Genomic DNA, 13137 nt, shown 5'->3' with positions numbered 1-13137 from the left:
ACACACAAATGCACCGCCCATAGGCACACATGGGTGCATGTTGCTTTACTATAGAAGAAATCCAGAAAGTCTGGAGGCTCCTTCAGCACTAAACAAGCTCCCTTTGGAACATGGAGCCTGTTAACAACCACCTGCTATTGCACATCCTGGACTAAGCCATTTCACAGAAATTGTATAGCTATTATAGCATTGTACAGCTATAATAAAGCTACTGGATGATACTGTTCATCCATTGTATCACTACTTCACATCAATTATATCACTCTGCTATTGGACAACTATTAGTTATTGAAATGCTATTCACATTCTGGGAGGAGCTATTTCACAGCTATTGTATTGCTTTTTCGTGGTATTTTACAGTTATCATAAAGCTATTTGATGGTTTTGTACTTTTATTCTATAGCTATTGTGACACTATTGTATTACTATTGTACAACTATTCGCTAATGGAATACTATTGCACTTCCTGGGATAAGCTGTTTTACAGCTATTGTACGGCATTGTACAGTTATCATAAAGCCATTGGATAGTATTGTAGATGTATTCTAGAGCTATTTAGCATCTATTGTACCACTATTAGGCAATTGTTAGCTATAGAAATGCTATTGCATTGCTGTAATACAGTTTTACAAAGATCTAAGGCAGCTTTTGTGAGACTATTAGCTATTGTATGGCTAATACATGGTATTGTTTAGCGGCCTTTTATCTACTTTATAGCTATTTCACAGTGGCCAACTATTAATTATGGAAATTCTATTTCAAAGCTGTTTTACATTTTTGCAAAGCTCTTAGGCAGCTATTGCAAATAGCTATTTCACAGCTATAAAGCAACTATACATCTATTTCACAGCTATCTGACCACTATTGCAAAGCTATTGTACAGCTGTTAGAAAGCTATAGTACAGCTGTTGTACAACTATTAGTCATCTATTGTACAGATGTTTGGCAGCTATTGCAAAACTATTGGACAACTATTAGTCAGCTACTGTACAGCTATTTCACACCTATTACACTGCTGTTGAAAAGCTATTCTACCGCTCTTATGTTAGATAGATACCGAACAGCTTTTTCACAGCTATTAGACAGCTGTTGCAAAGCTATTGAATAACTATTAGGAAGTTATTTCACAGATGAAGATATTATATAGCTACTTCACAACTGATGTTTTGCACCTAGTCATTTTTAGAACGAAGGTAGGATTATACGTAGTATTTTACTTCTATATGTATTGGTGCTCATAGGGAGGAAGGTTGCACAAAATGCGTTGAGAAGTGGGGATTTTCTGCATGCAAATGCTTCTTGGAGTGAATTTCTCCTTAAAATGCACTGTTCTGAATTTGTGATTAAGGCAAAACCTTAATTGGGGGGAACCTCAAAGGTCATAAAATGCACAGGTTTTGAAGGCTTCTCCCCCTTTCCTCCTGACCTTTGAGTTTGCCTAATGAAGGCATGGCATTAATATAGATTTCTTTTCTTAATTGCCGCTCCGGATGACTTTGCTTTTCCAAAAATTTCCCCCTCTCTCACAAAAATCACTGCTTCATCCAGGCTCCTACTAAGCATTGGATGCATCTACATAGGAGATTGAATGTAGTTTGGTCTCACTTTAACCATCATGGCTCAAAATTATGGAATCCTGGGAGATTTATTTATCCTGTCCAAAGCAAATTGAGGGTACAGTTATAATGTACGTGGTCTGTGGTTTGCTCTTCTCCACACTCGCCACTTGGTAGCCCCATTTCTTAAGGTTGGCTCTGCATCTCGTGGTGCCAGAGCACAGTCTATTCATCACCTTCCAAGTCACCCAGTCTCCTGTGTGCCCAGGAGGGATTTCTCATCCGGTCTCAGCCACTGATTGAGGTGGCTGACTCAGCCACTGACTGGGTTTTCACATGCCACTTTTGGACTCTCGCTTGCTGAGGTGTTTCTGCAAGTATCGCTGTTGATTTTAGGAGGCTGTTTCTTGATTTAAGGCATTGGCAAGCTGGCTGAGATCCAAACAGAGGATGGGCCGGAGATGTCACTGCCTTGGTCCTTTCATTACTGTCTTCCCGGCTAACGTCATGTGGTGCAATATTGGCTAAACGGTAAAATTTCTCTGGTGATGTGGGGTGTAGAAATCCTGTGATAATGTGGTATATCTCATTAAGAGCCACTGTTTTAGCATGGTGAAATGTATTCTACACTGGGCATGCCTATTCAGCAGCAGAATAGCAAAGCGCAAGGGCAAATGTCTTTACTGTGCCTTGTTGTGATCCTCAGGTTGTGCTAGTCAGCTTTAATATGATATTATTTCTAGCATCCAATTTTTGCTTGACATTCAAGCTGCTTCTTGTAAGTGAGAGCACAGTCCAGAGTGACTCCCAGGTATTTGGGTGTGCTGCAATGCTCCAGTGGGATTCCTTCCCAGGTAATCCTCAGAGCTCGAGAAGATTGTCTGCTCTTAAGATGAAAAGCACACATCTGCATTTTAGGTGGATTAGGAATCAGCTGGTTTCCCCTGTAATAGGTAGTAAGAGCACCTAAAACTTTGGAGAGCTTCTGTTCAACCATTTCAAAGCTCCTTGCATGAGCAGTGATGGCATGATCGTCAGCATAAATGAAACTCTCTGTCCCTTCTGGAGATGTATTTTAGTGAGGCACCAGCTCTCTTTGGCAAAGAAGTCTAAAGACCTCATGAAACTGCAACTCCCATCATTCCACAACATTGAGCCATGGCACTTAAAGGGGCTTCTGACTGTATTAATTCTATAGTGTAGCTGCACTCATGTGTCGGGGAGTTCCGCAGGCAACGACTTTAATCCAAATTGAATCTGAGCTGGAGATGTAAAGGATTGTGCTTTGGTGGGAAGGGGAATAAATATAAAATACTTTACAAATGTGGAAGTAGAAGAACTAGAAATCTCTGTCTCCTTTCTTTGTTTTTCCCCCGAAGCAAATGGGTTTTGTTCCGAATTCCCGTTATCTAGCAGCCACAAAGGTCCTTTGAGTATTTTCCACTCATTAAAAAAACCCCTTAATTAACTATTAGCGAAGGATAAGGCTGGAGAGGATAGCAGAAGAATGCTGCTCGCACTTAGCCCCCACGTAATGGCTTTCCTTCTGTTTCTGTTTTGGGGGTTATTTCCTGCTAATTAAATTCAGATTTCAGCAGATAAAGGGAAATATTCCGCCCTGTTCCCAATTACGTGTGCTGTGAAGTCAATAAATGGAGACCCCGTGAATTTTGCTGGGATTCTCTTAAGCAAGGAAGACTAAGGATCCTTCCAGACAGGCCCTATATCCCAGGATCCAGTCCCAGGTTTTCTGTTTATCCCAGATTATCTGGTAGTGCGGACTCATATAATCCAGTTTAAAGCAGAAAACCTGGAATCAGATCCCAAGATATAGGGCCTGTCTGGAAGGGCCCTCAGAGGGGGTTTTGCCAGTTTCTATTGGAAATTCTATAACCTATTGGAAATAAGTTCACCATAACCTTATTGAACAGGTAAAAATGATGTCGCATCCATTTGGCAAATGCTAATCTCCATGAACATGTGGAGACCACCTTTTGAAAACTGCAAGTCAAGAAAAGCTTGACCTTGTTAGAAGTCAACCCTTTGAACAAGTGATATTCATAAGCATTCATGTACTGGCACACAGGTAGCTCAACTGTTAAACTGAAGAGCCATGTCTTTAAACTGCCACGGATAAAAAATATATTGGATTAGCAGAGGATGGTTGTTTCTTTGAAGTTGAAGTTACCCATCTACTCTCCCTTGAAGCCCTCTTGTTTAAAACATGCACTCAAGAGACAAAACAAAGTAGTCTTCTTTAAAAATAACATCTCAGTTTTACTAACAAAACTTCTTGTATATATTCAGCATACCAGTCCATTAGTCCAATGTCTTTAAGCATACTGTATAGCTGTACTCACTGAAGTCTGAAAGGAGGCAAATCGCAATCCACCTCCATTGAGGTCTAAAAACATACTATATAACAAAAATGAAGCCTCTCCTACACCAAAGAGATACAGTCAAACTGGCAAACCAAAATGTACATACAATAAAAGTTAAAAATGTTTCCCCTGACATTAAGTCCAGTCGTGTCTGACTCTGGGGGTTGGTGCTCATCTCCATTTCTAAGCTGAAGAGCCGGTGTTGTCCGTAGACACCTCCAGTCATATGGCTGGCATGACTGCGTGAAGCATCATTACCTTCCTTATTGATCTACTCGCATTTGCATGTTTTCAAACTGCTAGAATGGCAGAACCTGGAGCTAACAGCGGGAGCTCACCCTGCTCCCCAGATTCAACCCACGACCTTTCGATCAGCAAGTTCAGCAGCTCAGCAATTTAACCCACTGCGTCATAGGATAACTATTATACACATTTACAAGATAGTGGAGGCTTGGAAGGTTGTGATTTCCAACAGCTCCTTCCTCCGAAACACTGGGATCTATTGGCAGTCTCCCATCCAGGTCCTAACCAGGGCTGGCCCTGCTTAGCATCCAAGATGATACACATCTGAAAATGCAATATCATTGACTTGGAAATTGCTGCATTCGACCATGGCTGGATTTATGTAATGAATTCCAAATTGCATTATGTGGCAGCGTTCCCGTCCAAATTCTAACCCGGGATGACCCTGCTTAGCATCCAAGATGATACACGTCGGAAAATGCGGTGTCATTGACTTGGAAATTGCTGTGTTAGACCATGGCTGGATTTGTGTAATGAATTCTAAATTGCATTACAGTGTTCCCTCACTTATTACGGGGGTTCCATTCCAGGACCATCTGCAATAAGTGAAAATCTGCGAAGTAGGGATGCCATATTAATTTTAATATTTATGCATTATTTTATGTATTATTTTCTTACCCACGCTTCCTTACCTGCCTCCCGGACCATCCCAAGGGCACCTGCCTGCCTCCTTGGCCTCCGCAGACAGGCCAGGCAGCAGCAGGCCAAGGAAGCAGGCCTTCTCCACCGCACCACAGGCCACCGCACTTCCAGGGTCTGTGGAGGCCAGGGAAGCAGGCCTTCCCCGCTGTGAAGCAGGCCGCCACACTTCTGGGGTCCCTGTCCTCCATTGGATGTAATATTTTATATTAATATTTTCAAAAACCCGCAAAACAGCGAGTTCGCTAAAAGCAAACCACGAAGTAGCAAGGGAACACTGTATATGGCAGCATTCCCATCCAAATTCTAACCTAGGCTGACCCTGCTTAGCATCCAAGATGATGCACACCTGAAAATGGTGTGTCACCACCGTGAAATGTTTGGAAAGCTCTGCCTTGGACTATGGATGGATCTCTGTATTGCAGTTCCAAATTGCATCATATGACATTAGTGTGTGTATATCCACACTAAGGACATCTTCATTAGGAGGACAGAGCCCAACCTCTAGGAGAGCTCCTTTTAAAGTTCAGACTGAACACCGAACCCATTGAAAGAAAAAGAGGTACCGGTGTTTTTATTGCAACCAAACCGCTGCCTGGAAAAGAACATTTGAGCTCCCCTCTCATCCTTTGGAGAGGGCTCCCTTCCCTTTCCCACAAAAGGTGCCTTGTTCCTTTTATTTGACAAATGCAGATAGAGAACAATGGAAATGCAGATCCGCCAGCTTTGGCCTTTCCAGGGACCAGGGGATAAATCTACGGCCATCTCTCCGCCCTGGATCCCTTGATAATATTTTCCAGCCTGTTTTACATTTTTGGACAAGAAAGGGTCTGTCCCCTTTAATCTGCCTTTCGGGGGGAGTTTTGCCTGTCACGCCTCCGCCTTTTGAAAAAGGGAGCAGCCGCCTCCGGACCTCATTGAAAATGCCTTTATGGAGGCTGACCGTGTGAATTGAGGGATGGAGAGGCAGAAGTTAATCTGCGTTGGTGTTGTTGTTTTTTTTTAAAAAAAGGAGACTGAGGTTAGAAAATTTGCGACAAATAAAATGAGATTCATAAGCAAGAGTCGAGGCCACAAAAATCAAATGCAATTATTATTATTATTATTATTAATGTAATAATAATAATAATAATAATAATAATAATAATAATGAATGTATTACTCACCTCTCCCTGCAGCTTATCCACTGCTCTTTGTTGGCTTTAGAGATGGAGGACAGAATGCTTTGCGCTGCCTGAAGAGTTTGCTTTTTAAATACAAGGGTTGAATGAAAAGTAATGCTTCCACCTTCGTAACTCCTCAACAGATGGCAGTACTGGTATGCGGCAGGTACTGGCTTATTCAGTCTCCTCTACAGTTCCATTTTGTCAGGAAGCCTTAGGATTGAACGGTTGTGCAAAGTATGGAACCCTGTGCAGACGGTCGGTCAATGTGACTTAAGCAACATGCAGTCATTGAATTCTTGACAGCAGAAGGTGTCACCCCAAAGGAGATTCATCAGAGAATGCAAGCTGTTTATGCTGATTGTGTTGATGTGAAAGAAGATCTGCGGGGACATCATTATGCTTCTGATGAAGATGTTGAGAGAACTGTGAGATGCTGGTTGTGAAAACAGAGTGTCAACTTCTTCCGTGACGGTTTCAGAAAACTTGTTAATCGTTGGCAGAAATGTATCCAATTGTCTGGTGATTATGTAGAAAAGTGAATAGTGGTAGTAGTGTGTTCTGAAGACTCTCGGGATAGAAGCCCCTGAGCAGGTTTTTACTATGTCGATAAAGCACTCTTGTTCCTCAGGGACTGGGGCAACCAATATGATCTTGTCTTCTAACATATCTGAGAATTTAGTCTAATCTGCCTTTCAGAAGTTGAATTTGTGTAAATTGAACTTCCTGAGGTCTTAAAGTTGGAAAGAATTGGCATACTATCAGCCGATGCTGTGCGTTTGGTATTGGTCATCCCACCAGTTTAGACCATTGTTGCACAATGCTGTCACTCACAAATAGGAGGTCGAGGTGAAAAAGATCTTGGAGTCCTTGTGGACAACAAGTTAATGTGAGCCAACAATGTGATGCGGCAGCAAAAAAAGCCAACGGGATTTTGGCCTGCATCAATAGGAGTATAGCGTCTAGATTCAGGGAAGTTCATTCTACCACTCTATTCTGTCTTGGATAGAAAACATCTGGAATATTGACCTCACAACCTCTGAGGATGCTTGCCATAGATGCAGGCGAAACGTCAGGAGAAATGCCTCTAGAACATGGCTCTATAGCCCGAAAAAACCCACAAGAACCCATCTGGAATATTGTGTCCAATTCTGGGCACCACAATTGAAGGGAGATGTTGACAAGCTGGGATGTGTCCAGAGGAGGGAGACTAAAATGGTCAAGGGTCTGGAGAGCAAACCCTATGAGGAGTGGCTTAAAGAGCTGGGCATGTTTAGCCTGAAGAAGAGAAGGCTGAGAGGAGACATGATAGCCATGTATAAATATGTGAGAGGAAGCCACAGGGAGGAGGGAGCAAGCTTGTTTTCTGCTGCCCTGGAGACTAGGATGTGGAACAGTGACTTCAAACTTCAATCTGAACATTAGGAAGAACTTCCTAACTGTGAGAGCTGTTCAGCAGTGGAACACTCTGCCCCAGAGTGTGGTGGAGGCTCCTTCTTTGGAAGCTTTTAAACAGAGGCTGGATGGCCATCTGTCGGGGATGCTTTGAATGCGACTTTCCTGCTTCTTGGCAGGGGGTTGGACTGGATGGCCCATGAGGTCTCTTCCCACGTTAAAATCAATACATAGGATGGGGGGAGCTTACTATCATGAATAAGCAATAGTTTGTGCAATTCAGCCCTGGAGAGGACAGACTCTCAATTTTTATCCTCCTGAGCATCACCCCATACATTGCTATGGCTGTTAAAGGCACCAATTATTGCCATCCTTTGGTGCCTGTCCAAGTTCTCAGAAGAGGAGAAACAAAACTCTTTATATAGGGTCTTGTACATAGAAGTAATGGTTATGTTACTAAGCTGTACTGTTATAACCTCTATATTGTTTTCGTCAGTGTTATGGGCACACTGTGTGTGTCTGTGTGTGTGTGTGTGATGCTGCTGCAAAAGAAAGTGAACACAGTTGTGGTTTTGCAAGACCTTTGGCAAAAATTCCGAAAGGCCTTGCAAACCCAATGAGTCATTGAATCATTCCCAACTAGAAGAGACCCCACCAAAATACTAGATGCGGCTGTTCAAATGTGGTCAAACTGCAGTATAGATGCACCCAGTGATGGCATTAATTCGGCTGCCAAGACAATTCACTTCCTATGTATAAAGCAGGTGCCGTCTTCCCCAGGAAAACATCCAGGACCAGATGAATCCATTGACATTATTCCGTTTGGATTGAAATGTCCAGTCTTTCCTCAATTCCACCATCGTTTTGCTGTTGTGGATCAATTGTCCCCTCGAGGGGTGGCTGGTCGAAGACACCATTTGATCTCAGTGGGCGCCTCGGGAAGAAGGGAGCGAGAGAGAAGGGCGGCGGAGGTCTGTTGCTCTCCTTCCGTGGCACCTGCTCCTAGAAAGAGCCATTAGAGGTTATTATAGGCAGAACTGTGCGCCACGTTGGCCCTAATGAAGGCCCCTGATGCGCAATCGATCCTGACTCATAATGAAACCCAGGGTCGCCAACCTCTCCCAAATATGACTCGCCGATTGAGAAGAGAAATGAGGTTGTTTCCTATCTCAGTTCCCTACAGCCAACCCATCTTCCTCTAGGGTCCCTCTCAAAATGGCTATGGAAATGTTATTTCATATCATGGGATGAGCTATTTCATGGTACTGCACAACTATCATAAAGCTATTTCTTGGTATTGCACATCTGTTGTATAGCTGTTTGACTGTTAGGTATTGAGAAGCTATTTCACTTTGATCAGGGACCCAAATTCCTCTCCATTGCTGTTGTTGTTGTTATGTTTATTTATGCCCCGCTTTTTCTCTCTACAAGGAGACTCAAAGCCATTTATATTAAAAACATTTTGGTACAATTTAAAATCTACAAATATATAAACATTAGAATTAAATATCATGGGCATTTAAAAAAAGTTAAAATCAATACATACACTATATACATATTCAAACTAAACCCCACAGCGACCCCTGACTTCATCTGAAAAATCTTTCCATGGATGACTTCCTCTTCATAGCAAGCCCATTTTCCACTAAAATCCCTCTCAAAATGGCAATTGAAATGTTATTTCACATCCTGGGATAAGTCTTTTTATGGTACTTCATGACTCTCACAAAGTTATTGCGTGGTATTGTAATTGTGTTGTATAGCTATTTCACCATTGGCTATTGAAATGCTATTTGACAGCTGTTATATAACTTTGCAAAGATCGAAGGCAGCTATTTTATTTTATTATTTATTATTTGCTTTATTTCTATACTGCATTTTTCAGCCCGATTAGGCGACTCAATGCGGTTTCACAACTATTAGACAGATGTTGTATTGCTAAGCTATTGAATGGTATGGTACAGATATTGGATGGCACTGTACATCTATTTTATAGCTATTGCTCAACTGTTTTACAACTATTTATCAGCTATAGTACAACTATTCGACAGATAATTGTATACGTATTGCATGGTATGGCTATTTATTCCGTAACAAAAGCATTGCATAATAAATACATTTAAAACTGATAAAATAAAGAGATCAAGAGCAGCTAAATAGTTTTAGACCCAAAACAGGCAACAGCGACTGCATTGTCTGTAGCTTTAATCTTCCTCTGTGCATGGGGCAGGGCATGGTGGGCAGGCATACAGATGCTGAGTTGTTTGTTCTGCTCCACTGTTGCACAATGCCGAGGATTCTTCTAGGTAGTGCCATTTTGCCAGGTTGCCTTTGATCCACTCCTGAGTCTGTTTGGGGACTTCCAAGTTGTCCATTCTTGGTTTGCCCCTGGAGGAAGACCCTCGTGGGGGGCATTCCGTTGGGATTTGCTGGTTTAGCTGCCCAGAGGGATACTCCTGCTGTTGCTGGAGGAACATTAAGAGGAGTGGTGGTTCTCATGAAACTTTCCCTTGATTTGAGTTTTTAACCTTTCAGTATGCAGACAACAACAAAGTTTTTGCAGTTTAATAAACCTTTTCCATGTTTTCATGATAGAACCAATTAGGAAATGATATTTGTAACCCAGGAACAAAAACCATGTTACATAGTGTTGTTGTTGTTGTTGTTGTTGTTGTTGTTGTCATTATTATTTGTGCTATTATTATTATTACTATTACTATTATCACTATTATTGGTATTATTATTACTGTTGTTATTGCTATTATTATTATTACTACGACTACTATTATCATTATTATTACTACTATTATTTTTCAATGTGGGGTAAGCGTCTCACCGGTGCCCTTTCTGCCCCTTTGCAGAAACCTGATGCCCAGAACCTCGGAGGGCCAGATCACCATGGAGAAGACCCCCAGCTACTTTGTGACCAAGGAGGCCCCTCGGCGCATCTACAGCATGTCCAGGGACACCAAGCTGATTGTGGTGGTGCGCAACCCTGTCACACGGGCCATCTCGGACTACACGCAGACGCTGTCCAAGAGCCCGGGCCTGCCCAGCTTCCAGGCGCTGGCCTTCAAGAACCTTAGCACGGGCCTCATTGATACCTCCTGGAGTGCCCTACGCATTGGGATCTATGCCAAGCACCTGGAGCACTGGTTGCGCTACTTTCCTGTCTCCAGCTTCCTCTTCGTCAGCGGTGAGCGGCTAGTCAGTGACCCGGCTGGGGAAGTGGGGCGCGTCCAAGACTTCCTTGGCCTCCGGCGCCTGGTGACAGACAAGCACTTCTACTTCAACCAGACCAAGGGCTTCCCCTGCTTGAAGAAGCCTGAAGGCGGCAGCGGCAGGCCCCGGTGCCTAGGGAAATCCAAGGGGCGGCCACACCCCAAGATTGACCCCCAAGTCGTCCAGCGCCTCCAGGACTTCTATAGACCTTTCAACCTGAAGTTCTATCAAATGACAGGGCAGGATTTTGGGTGGGATTGAAGGACCCCTTCTCTGGAGGTATCCAATCAGAGGCTGGGTGGCCATCTGTAGGGAGGGCTTGGATTGTGTCTTCCCTTCTGGCAAAAAAGGGTGGCCCTTATGGTTTCCAAGCACAGACTGAATGGCCAACTCTCAGGTTGGCTTAGATTGTGCCTTCCTGCCTGGCCAGAAGGAGGTTGGATTGGATGGCCCTTGGAGTTTCCAAGCAGAGGCTAGATGGCCATCTGTGGGGAGGTCTTGAATTGTGTCCTCCTGCCTGGCAAGAAAGGGGTTCCAGCTCTACAATTCAATGAAAGGCAGCTACCCCTCTAGTTTTCTGTGCAGTTCATGGAGACAAGGCACTTTGGGGCTCCATCCCCTCTTGCTGTTGGCTGGAGAAGTTCATAAAGGAATTCTATGACTCTTTGCACATTGGAAAGGCTTTGAGGGGAAGTGGGCCGAGTGCCCCATTGTGCAGGCCCCAAACCAGACCCGGCGCCCCAAAATCCATCATGTGCTGGAGGGCCCACAGTCCAAGGAAAATGGCTCCTGGGTCTAGAATGAACCCCCTCCTCTTCCTTCTAATTTATATCTCTGGCCAGGAGGGGAGAAATGTACTCTTTGCGGAGGAGAAAGGGAAAATATTTAAGTTGTCCTTTTTTAAAAAACACAAAAGTGGGTGCAAACCAACTAGGGGGAGCCCAGATACAAATAAACCTGGCAAATATTGAGTATCCAATGTGTTTGCGTATGTGTTTGAATGTAAAAGGCGGAGGAGGCATTGATGGATGCAATTCAGTGGGTTCTTTTGCAGATACTGAGAGTTTGGGGAAATTGCCTTTTTTTTTTTTTTTTTTTTTGGATTGTTAAGTCCTAAAATTGCCCAGCCAACAAAGCATTGGGTCCTGATGGCTCCAGGGTTCTGCATGGTTTGGGGAATTGTAGTCCAAAAAAATATTTTTCCCAAGCTCTCCATATTCCCATTGTCTGAGACCTGACAGTCACGAGACTAAGAAAGAAGGTAAGCTTCACTTAAACTGAACCCAAAGGGAAGAATTCACTGGGTAAAGTCAACAAAACTGAATACATAATGCTTCAACTTTCAGAGACACAAAAATGGAAAAAATGCTATATTCTCCCCAAAAAGCATGAGAACATATCTTTCCAGGAAGCCCATATGGTCAACTTTTGCCAAACTTGACCACAAAATCACACAGGAAGACCTACAAATACATAGGAATCTTTAGGTCCGCCAGCATGACTTTATAATCAACGTCCAACAGAAGTTGACCATTGATAATAATTAATAAGTGATTAATAAAGCAAGTGAGTTGAAAATCCACTCCAGGGCATAGCCTCAAAAGTGCCATCCAAGGTGCTGAACTCAGTGGGGAAGTTCAGGCTCAACTTCTGCAATACCTTCTTTAAAGTTTGGGCTATTAATTTATTTATTTACAGTATTTATATTCCAATATTTACAGTATTTATATTCCAATCTTGTGTTTTATACACAAACAAGACAGATAATTATACATAGATAGAGGTATATCGATTTTCCCATCTTCGGCATCTTGGAGGTTTTGTGGTACTGACCACAAAGGGGTGCTGTTACTCCATCTCTGTGTTGAAGAGCTTTGTTCATAACTTCCTCCTTTTGATCAAATCACCGGCATTACTTCTGGGTGCCTCAGAATACCTTCCCGCTTTTAAGCAGTACCTATTTATCTACTCACATTTGCTTTCAAATCACTAGGTAAGCAGAAGCTGAGCTAAAAGCCAGGAGCTCAACCTGACCCAGGCTTCAAACTGGCAGCTTTTCGACTGACAAGATTTACTTCTTTTTTCATGTCAGGAGCAACTTGAGAAACTGCAAGTCGCTTCTGGTGTGAGAGAATTGGCCATTAGTATTTGGATGGGAGACCAGCAATGACTGTCAGGGGACTGTAAGTTACATTTCAGAAGAAGGAACTGCCAAAACCACCTCTAAGTCTTCCTTGACTAAGAACACCCAATGAAAATGTGTCATGTCCCTATAAGTCAACAGGTTTTTCTTCTTTTTCTGGAGTGACTTGAGAAACTGCAAGTCACTTCTGGTGTGAGAGAATTGGCCATCTGCAAGAATGTTGCCCAGAGGATGCCCTGATGTTTTGATGTTTTTACCATCCTTGTGGGAGGCTTTTCTCATGTCCCTGCTTGGGGAAGCTGAAGCTGACAGAGGGAGCTCAATCCGTTGTCCCC

General features: G+C 43.0%; 1 protein-coding gene across 1 annotated transcript in view; it reads left to right on the top strand.

Annotated features, from left to right (window-relative positions):
• Window positions 1–11628, top strand: part of HS3ST6 (heparan sulfate-glucosamine 3-sulfotransferase 6) — a 49348-nt gene extending 37720 nt beyond the window's left edge. The window contains exon 2 of the mRNA XM_060786557.2: window positions 10299–11628. Within this exon, the coding sequence (XP_060642540.2) occupies window positions 10299–10920 (622 nt within the window). The 3' untranslated portion in view covers window positions 10921–11628. The remainder of the gene's footprint in view (window positions 1–10298) is intronic.
• The last annotated feature ends 1509 nt before the right edge of the window (window positions 11629–13137 follow it).

Source organism: Anolis sagrei, chromosome X (assembly GCF_037176765.1).
Source record: "Anolis sagrei isolate rAnoSag1 chromosome X, rAnoSag1.mat, whole genome shotgun sequence".
NCBI lineage: Eukaryota > Metazoa > Chordata > Lepidosauria > Squamata > Dactyloidae > Anolis > Anolis sagrei.
This window is presented reverse-complemented; position numbering and strand designations above follow the sequence as displayed.